This window comes from Pristis pectinata, chromosome 12, assembly GCF_009764475.1.
Source record: "Pristis pectinata isolate sPriPec2 chromosome 12, sPriPec2.1.pri, whole genome shotgun sequence".
NCBI lineage: Eukaryota > Metazoa > Chordata > Chondrichthyes > Rhinopristiformes > Pristidae > Pristis > Pristis pectinata.
In genome coordinates this window covers 52,135,739-52,145,208 of record NC_067416.1, presented here as the reverse complement: position 1 = coordinate 52,145,208, position 9,470 = coordinate 52,135,739, and the positions used below count along the sequence as shown (strand labels likewise).

Here is a 9,470-nt window from a genome sequence, read left to right as displayed (position 1 = left end):
TACCCCTCCCCAACCCTCCCTATCTATTACTCCCTAATTCCCCCAGCCATCCCCCCCTCCCCCCAAACCTCTCTCCCAGGTCTAACGGAATGGTCTCGGACTTGAAAACTTCCCTGTTTCTCTTTCCACAGACGCTGCCCTCACCTGCTGAGGGCTTCCCGCACTCACTGGGTTTGCTTTGATTTCAAGCAGGAAAGTGCCCGGGTCCCCCGTGTGGAGCGGGAGGGGGAAGAGGAGAGAAAGGCCGGGACTGCTCAGTGTGGCCGCCCGCAGTGATCCTGCAGCCCGCACGGATTCTCACCCCAACCGTGGGCCGAACCCTGGACTCGATCAAACTTCCTGGTCCAAGGTGGCGCGTAAATGACGTCACCTCCATTGCGCGCCTGCGCTATGGGCTCGCTCACTGCAGCCAGAGCTCTTTCTCGGCCGCGGGGGCTCTTGGGTAAATTCGGCTGCCATGCAAACCAACCTGAACAGCGCCTTTAAATGGCTTCGTTCTCAACCTGGCGATGTCCCCTCCTCCCCCACCCCCTCCTCCTCCTCCTCTTCCCTCAGCTCACCCCCTCCTCCTCCTCCTCCTCTCCTCTCACCTCACCCCCTCCTCCTCCTCTCCTCTCACCTCACCCCACCACCCCCCCCGGCCAGGATACAGAACGCGCAGGCGCTGGGTGCCCTTCACGATTGGCTGCCGTGGGGAGACATGACGTCAATATACTTTCAGGGTGTGCTGCCTGAATTGTGGCGAAGGGCGGAATAGGACCCGCCATATTGATGAGGGGCAGAGTCCGGCCCGCCATGTTGGTGAGGGGCAGAGTCCGGCCCGCCATGTTGGTGAGGGGCGGAATCGCGTCACATCTGCCAGTGGTTTCACTTCCTTCCCGGCGCTGCCGCCTGCAGCCGCAGGAGGTGCAGCCCTTGTCCCTGCAGCTCCTCCCTCCCCACCGTCCCGGGGCCCGAACAGCCTCCCAGCTGAGGCGCAGCTTCACCTGCAGCCGCGCCAACCTGGTCAGGGGGTCCCCGGGGAGGGTGTTAATGTTCACAGGGGTGTCCCCGGCGAGTGTGTTAATGTGTACAGGGTGTTATGAAAAAAGTTCTTTTGGATCTTAGAGATAGAGGTATCTGGACACACAGAGTTTGTTCTTTAAAAAGGAGAATTTTATTTACAACGACCGACGCAGGAATAGATTGAGAAGGAACAAGTACACATTCGCACGCGGGTGATTGCAGAACGTTGGGGGGAGTCACAACAGGGGTGAAGTGCACATATGCTCACACACACACAACAAACTAGTTAAAATGATCAAGGGAAAAACAATACAATGTTTGAACACCCTGACTCTGGACAAACATTGGCTCTTTGGTCTCGGGAGTCCTTAACTACCTGCCCTGAATTAGTGCACAGCTTACCTCAACATCCTCAGAGAGACAGAGGGAGAGAGTGGCACATATGCAGGGCTTTTTGTACTGCTAGGGGGAGCTGGTTGGAGCCCTGCTCAGGTAATTCAAAAATGTCCAATAGGCTGTGGCCACATACGACAGGTATTTGCATTGGCCCAATGGTCAAGGTGTGTACTAATGAGTGGGTGGAGCCAGGCCTTGATTGACAGTACTGTCGCTTTCGGCCATGTGCTCAATGGTGTCATCCCAGCCAGAGGGGTCAGTGTTGTCACGGTCACATGACAGCCATGACACTACATTCCACCCCTCGAAAGCTACATCAGTGGCAAATCAATGAATAACTAGAACTCAACTAAGAAATATACATCAGGGTGCAGTACCAATGGAAGGCAGAAGTGGCTCTAATAACTTGACAAGCACAGCACAAAATACAAAAAACTATAACAACTAAAACGAGACCGGTGGCCCAGTGGGTGACAGTTGCCCACTATATCCCCAGTGACCCAAACGGCCACCAGTTTCCTCATGAGGTGTCATGCTGGAGGAGCTGATCCCTCGCTTTTTGAATTTTGGCCACCGAGTCCCTATCGTGAGCAGCCAGGCTGGTGGTGTTGCTGGATTCATCAGGGATAAAAGTGCAGTACTCCTTACTAATCACTGCACATGAACCACCGTCCGCAGCGAGTAAGTTATCCAGGGCCATCTGTTTCTGCAGGGCTATCAGCCTGACGGCAGCCAGCTCTGCTGCCGTCCTCGTTTTGTCAGCCAGTGTCTGGAGCACGCTGGTCATTTGTATGACCTTACGGGACAGTCGAGCCGTGCCATACGTGGGGAAGGCTATCATCCAGAACCTCTCCGCCTCCGCGATGGCCCTCCTGTCCCTGTGGCTGCTGCATGCCGGGTGCACCCAAGTTCATCGAAAGCGTGGATATAGGGCACCACGAACGCCGGAAAGCAGCATCTGTACCAGCTCGTGGGGAGCCACGGGTAGGCACAGTAGCCACAAATCCAGTGCTTCCTGTTCAAAGTGCACGGAGCCCCCAGCTTAGCGGCACCATCGGCAGTGGTCACGGAGGCACCTGGATACCAGTTTCCCTCGCTCTCATTATGACCAACTGAAAAGGTAGAACTGTGCTCATTGTGGAGTCTGCACCAGCATTCCCTTGACTTACTCAGCATCTGTGGGATGGCTCTGAGGGTCGGGACTCAGGTGGAGGTCAAATTGTAGGAATGGAAATACCAGCTCCTGAAACACCCACCCCTCTCCTCAGTGCCTACACTTTCTTTCTTCCCCTTGTTCCAGAACATCCCACCCGCATCTGTGTCCAGCCAATACCCTCAAGACCCTGCTCGCAGCGCCAAATGTGGTGTGAAATGGTTCTTTTGGATCTTAAAGATAGAGATGTGGACACACAGTCTTTGTACTTCAAAAAGGAGAATTTTTATTTACAAAGACAGACGCAGGAACAGAATGGAAAGGAATAAATGCACACTCGCACACTCTCAAGCAGGTGATCATGAACGTGGAGGGAATCGCAAGGGGGGTGAGGTACACACACACACACACACACACACACACACACACACACACACACACACACAATAACTGGGTACAAATGATCAAGGAATAAATGTTACAATGTTTGAACACCCTGATATTCTGGACAAACATTGGCTCTTTGGTCTCGGAGTCCTTAACGAACTGCCCTGAAGTAGTGCACAACTTACCTCAACATCCTCGGAGACGGAAAGAGAGAGAAAACCAAACATGCAGCACTTTTATGCTGCTGGGGGCTGGGTGGTCCAGCAGGACAAAGGTGTTTAAACGGGCCAGTGGTCAGTGTGCCCAGGACAAAGGTGCTCGCACAGACCGGTCCGAGTGGTCCAGCAAGGACAAAGGTGTTTACCTAGTGGGGTGGAGCCAAACCTCGATCAACAGTGGTGTCGCTTTCGGCCATGTGCTCAATGGTGTCATCCCAGCCAGAAGGCTCAGTGTTGTCACAGTCACGTGACAGCCATGACCTTTTACACTACAGTTTATTATTGTCACTTGTACCGAGGTGCAGTAAAAAACGTGTCTTGCAACCGATCGTACAGGTCAATTCATTACACAGTGCAGTTCCATTGGGTTAGTACAGAGTGCCTTGAGGTAGTACAGGTAAAAACAATAACAGTGCAGAGTAAAGTGTCACAGCTACAGAGAAAGTGCAGTGCAATAAGGTGCAAGGTCAGATCAAAATATGATTGAATTTTATACCAAGATCTAAAGTGATTTTGTGAATCTGAAACCAAGGTGTTATGTCTAAAGCAACACACAAAATGCTGGAGAACCTCAGCAGGTCAGGCAGCATCTATGGAGGATTCCAGTGTCTCTTGAGTCTCCGAGTTCCTTCAGCGGCCTCAGACAACCTGCGGATCACTGGGTTTGCCAGTCTCAGGGAATCCTCCCCTCTGGTGAGTTGATTGTTGTCAGAGGCAGACAGGCCCAGGGTAGGAATGACAACTGGCTTTCTGCAGAGGCGGCTCTGTGTGTTACAAGACGAGGACAAACATAAACTTGCCGTAGGTTCTAACAAAATAAACACAACGACACTGGTGCAAGATTGACAGAGAATAAAGAAATACAGCCCCAGGTAGTGGGAAGGGTTAGTTTTTCCTTCGCCTCTCTCTTCTTTTGATCTTCCTTCGGTCTTTCAATGTTAACATCCTTTCCCACTCCCCCTCCAGACTCCCCACTCCACCCCCAACACCCCCCTCGGTCCCCCACCCCCTCCTGGTCCCATTCACCTACGACACACACACACACACAGTTCACCCTCCCCCCTATGTGGCCCTGGTTCCATCTGCCGGACACCCCTCCCCCAGTGGTTCCCATTCCCACGTCCAGCTCGGGGAGCCCTGTGTGGTCCTGGTTATCTCCCTCCAGCAGCCGTCTCCGACCTTCAAACCCTGCCCTCCCCTCCCCTCCTCCTCCCCCTCCTCCCCCGCTCCTCCCTCTCCTCCTCCTCCCTACGTCCTCCCCTACCCCCTCTCTCTCCCCTCCTCCCCTCCCACTCACTCCATCTCTCTCATTTTTTTCTCTCTGCTCCCATCCATCATTCACCTACCACTGTCTCCAAACTCCGCCCCACTCCCCTCCCCTCCGTCCGCTCCCCTCCCCTCCGTCCGCTCCCCTCCCCTACCTGCCGCAACCTGCCAGTCATCTTTCCACCCTCCTCTGTCCACCAATCACCTCGGGCTCCTGCCTCCCCCCTCCCTCCCTCCCTCCCTCCTCTTCACACCCGCCGCCTCCCCTCCCCACCCCCGAGGCAGGGCGTCGGCTCTTCCTTCCCTCCCACAGACGCCGCTCAAGCGGCCCAGTTCCTCCAGCCGACTGTTTGTTGCTCCGGATTCCAGAAGCTGCCGGCCCCTCCAACTCGTGTCTCCCCCAGTGTCTTTCTCCCCGCCAGCGCCTCCCCTTAACCTCTCCCCCCCCGCGCCTCCTCCGTCTCCCCCCAGCATCTCCCCCACTCAGCCTCTCTCCGTGTCTCTCCCCCACCCAGCGTCTCCCCCTACCCCGTGTCGCCCCCAGCGTCTCCCCTGCTCCCCAGCGTCTCCCCTGCACCCACAGCATCTCCCCCACCCAGCCTCTCCCCCGTATCTCCCCCCAGCGTCTCTCCTCCACCCCAAGCGTCTCCCCCCAGCGTCTCCCATCCCCACCACGCGTATCCCCCCGTGTCTCCCCCACTCCCCCAGCCTCTCCCCCCGCGGTCTGTTCCGACCCGGATTACAGCGGGTGCAGTTCCCTGTGTTTGGACGGAGCGTGTGGTCCCAAGAGGGGACCTTCCCCACGCACGGCTCCCGGCGGCAGGTCGGGCCGGAGCGCCGGGGCGGGGGGTTTATCCACACCCGGGCTGTGGTCTTTGGCCCCGAGGTGGGTCTTTGGACCCAGTGCGGACCTGCAGAAACTTCACGGGACGTCATGTTGGGGAAGTCCCGGCTCTCTCACTCCTCTTTCTCCACTCCCCGCCTCCCCTCCCTCCCCCCTTCCCCCTCTCCTCCCTCCCCCCTTCCCCCTCTCCTCCCTCCCCTCTCTCCTCCCTCCCCTCTCTCCTCCCTCTCTCCTCCGCCCTCCCCCTGCTCCCCCTCCCCTCCAGATCTGGGTCCCGGGCCTTGAGCAAAATCTGACGCAGGGCCCGACACGATTTCCCCCTCTGCCGGGACCGCTGCTGCCCGCCCCGCTGTGCTCAGCCGCTTGTCCCTCCTGCTCTGGGATTGTCCTGTTTTAATGCAGACGGGAGGTGCGGTTCTGCGGCGGGAGGAGCTGGTTCCGGTTTCCGAACGGAGGAGCCTTCAGTCGAGCTGGGTGAATTGAGTTTTCAGTTGTGCGGGGAGAGGAGGCTGGAGCGGGGGCAAAGGCGATGTCTCTGCCGGGGGAAGGGCCACAGCGTCGCCGCCTGGTCGGGTGTTCGATCCGGCAGCCGGGAGAGCGTTGGGAGAGAGAGGGGGAGACAGACAGAGAGAGAGATACAGAGACAAAACAAAGGAGATCTTGAAGCGCCAAAACGCTGGCACCGCCTTGGATGATTTTGCAAAGATATTTAAACCTGGTGTCCACTGGTCCTGGAGCCATCTCCTCGTTACTCTGCACACAAAACCATCTTTTTTATCCTCTACACTCCTCAGAAATATGTGAAGCTAAACCCGCCCCCGATCTCCGGAATCACTCGTATGTGTCCCCGAAAATAAATTCCCAACTCTGCGTCTGCTTGTGAGGTCCGAGCTGAGTGAATCTTGTTAAAAGGAGCCACTTACAAACAGTGAATGTCTCTCGGCACTGCGTTGGGGCATTCGGCTTGGTATTTTGGTATTGGTATTGGTTTATTATTGTCACGTACCGAGGTACAGTGAAAAACTTGTCTTGCATGTTGTTCATACAGGTCAATTCATTACACAGTGCAGTTCCATTGAGTTAGTACAGAGTGCATTGAGGTAATACAGGTAAAAACAATAACAGTACAAAGTAAAGTATCACAGCTGCAGAGAAAGTGCAGTGCAATAAGGTGCAAGGTCACAACAAGGTAGATCGTGAGGTCAGAGTCCATCTCATTGTATAAGGGAACCGTTCAATAGTCTTATCACAGTGGGGTAGTAGCTGTCCTTGAGCCTGGTGGTACGTGCCCTCCTGCTCCTGTATCTTCTGCCCGATGGGAGAGGAGAGAAGAGAGAATGTCCTAGGTGGGTGCAGTCTTTGATTATGCTGGCTGCTTCACCAAGACAGCGAGAGGTTAAGTCCAAGGAGGGGAGGCTGGTGTCCGTGATGCGCTGGGCTGTATCCACAACTCTCTGCAGTTTCTTGCGGTCCGGGGCAGAGCAGTTGCTGTACCAAACCGTGATGCATCCAGATAGAATGCTTTCTATGGTGCACCAATAAAAGTTGGTGAGTGTCAAAGGGGTCATGCCAAATTTCTTTAGCCTCCTGAGGAAGTAGAGGTGCTGGTGAGATTTCTTGGCCGTGGCGTCTACGTGATTTGAACAGGACAGGCTATTGGTGATGTTCACTCCCAGGAAGTTGAAGTTCTCAACCCTCTTGACCTCAGCACCATTGATGTAGACGTGTGCATGTCTGAGGCACTGGTAAGGTTTCTTGGCACCTCAATGCACTCTGTACTAACTTAATGCAACTGCACAATGTAATGAATTGACCTGTAGGATCAGAATGCAAGACATGTTTTTCACTGTACCTCAGTACCAGTGACAATAATATACCAATACAATTGCCAAGTCCAACACCACCAAGACCCAAAATGTTGACTGTCCATTTCCCTCCATAGATGCTGCCTGACCCACTTTGAGCTCCTCCAGCTCCCTTATGTATTGCTTCAGATTTCCAGCATCTGCAGTCACTTGTGTCTCCATCTGCAGAAAGAGGGAATGTTTTGGGTTTGATACCCCTTTTAACAGTGAAAGACAGAAAACACATTGAATTTCAGTGGCAGAGTAGGTGAGGGAGGCAACGGGTAGAACAAAGGGAAGTGGCAGAAATGGCCCATTCTGATTATAGATGGAAAGACAACCAGAGATTTTGATGCCAGTCTGGATGCTGCAATGTTCCTAGATGGAAGATGACGTTGTTCCTCAAGCTTGTGTTTGTCATTATTATAACAGCTCGCTACAGAGACTAAAATCTCAGCTGAAATACTGTCCTGTACCTATTGATGACTTTTGTAAATTTCTTTTACAGGATCCAACAAGCAGAGGATTTGTTTATGGGAATCTCAAACACAACATCAGTGAATTCACACTGGTGAGAGGCCGTTCACCTGCTCTGAGTGTGGGAAGGGATTCACTCAGTCATCTGATCTGCTGAAACATCGGAGAGTTCACACCGGGGAGAGGCCTTTCATCTGCCCTGAGTGCGGGAAGGGATTCACTCATTCTTCCAACCTGATCATGCACCAGCAGGTACACACTGGGGAGAGACCGTTCTCCTGCTCAGTGTGTGGGAAGAGATTCACCCGTTTATCTAGTCTGCTGAATCACCAGCAAATTCACACCGGAGAGAGGCTGTACACCTGCTCCGAGTGTGGGAAGGGATTCACTTGGTCGGACCTTTTGCTAACACACCAGCGAGTTCACACGAGGAAGAGGCCGTACACCTACTCTCAGTACGGGAAGGGATTCCCTTCATCTTATAACCTGCTGAAACACCAGCGAATTCACACTGTGGAAAAAGATTAAACATGCTGTATGCTCAATGTACAACCATCACTGCTACTGAAATCTAGCGCAAATTCACAAGTGTTGCAGGTGTTCACGGGGGTCGGATTCTGTCGACGCTGCTGATCTTGCCCAGGATTGAACTCAGGTAATTGGGCACATGTGATTTCCTTTTGTAATCTCTTTAACTGAGTTCGAGTTCAATGTTCTGGATCTCTGATTAAAATAAAGCAGTTCTGTTTGAAACACTTTATCTAAGGCCCTTCCTGTCTCTGCAATGCACACAATGAACAGTAGAAAGAGAGGTCATTCAACCCATCTGGTGCCTTCCCGTGTTTCTGCTCCACACCAGCCTCCTCCCATCTCAGCCAGTGTGAATATTCAGAGTAACAGAGAGATGCAGCACAGAAATTGGCCCGTTTGACTCACTGAGTCTGCATTGATTATCAATCAGTCATTTACTCTGATCCTACATTAATACATTTTTAAAATTCTGCCCACATTGGCATTGACCACACCCTGCTTCACCCCCACCACCAGCAGATTCTACTAATCACCCACACATTAGGGACAATTTACAGTACTTTAATAACCTCTCAGCCCACACCTCTTGGGACGTGGGAGGAAACCCACACAGTCACAGGGAGAAGGTGCAAACTCCACACAGTCAACACCCGAGGTCGGGATTGAACATTGTCAACGTGAGGCAGCAGCTCTACGAGCTCTGTGCTCATTCGGCTTCCCATTCAATGCATTCCTGTGGTTCACCTCCATCCCTCCGTGTGGTGACACGTTCCACATTGTTGAACTGTGTGGGTGAAGAGCTTCCCCTGGAATTTCCTGCAGGACTTTCAGCAGATTGATGGCAAAGACAAGAGCTCAGCAGGGGTCTTGTCCCAGATATTAGAGCAGCACAGCTAATAGAGCTGCTACCTTGCAGTGACAGGAGCCCAGGTTCAATCCAGATCTTGTGTACTGGCTGTGTGGGGGTTCTCCCTGTGACTGGGAATTTCTTCCAGGAGCTCCAGTTTCCTCCCACGTCCCAAAGACATGCTGGTTGGTAGGTCAATTGGCTGCTGTAAATTGCGCTTGGTGAGTGGGAGAAGTTGGGGAGAGTTGACAAGAATGTCGGGAGAATTTTAAAAGGATGAATGTGGGATCGGTGTGGAGTTGTGGACTGTGTCGGCCTGTTTCTGTGCTGTATCTTTCTGTGACATTCCCCATCCATCAAGACTCGGGGAGAAAGTAATGGTGTTTAACTCTACTTTTTTTTAATATATCTTTATGCCGGCTGTCTTCCCTCTACACTCAGTCCTGATGCAGTATCTTCACCCGAAACAACAATCATCCCTCTGTCTCCACAGATGCTGCTC

General features: G+C 53.2%; 2 protein-coding genes and 1 pseudogene across 4 annotated transcripts in view; 1 reads left to right on the top strand and 2 right to left on the bottom strand.

Moving 5' to 3' along the window:
- Nucleotides 1–9,470, bottom strand: part of LOC127576413 (zinc finger protein 850-like) — a 38,996-nt pseudogene that overhangs the window by 5,713 nt on the left and 23,813 nt on the right.
- LOC127576580 (zinc finger protein 239-like) overlaps nt 1–9,470 on the bottom strand; it is a 450,145-nt gene that overhangs the window by 416,897 nt on the left and 23,778 nt on the right. The window lies entirely within an intron of this gene.
- LOC127576609 (zinc finger protein 664-like) lies at nt 5,469–8,330 on the top strand. Of its 3 annotated transcripts, none has more exons than XM_052027193.1 (2): nt 5,469–5,678; nt 7,622–8,330. In XM_052027193.1, exon 2 carries the CDS (start codon nt 7,831–7,833, stop codon nt 8,116–8,118), a length of 288 nt encoding a protein of 95 aa, XP_051883153.1. In that variant the 5' UTR covers nt 5,469–5,678; nt 7,622–7,830; the 3' UTR covers nt 8,119–8,330. The 3 variants fall into 3 exon arrangements, with proteins under 3 accessions (XP_051883153.1, XP_051883151.1, XP_051883154.1); XM_052027191.1 differs by having other exon boundaries at nt 5,469–5,743; XM_052027194.1 differs by lacking the exon at nt 5,469–5,678 and adding an exon at nt 6,069–6,106.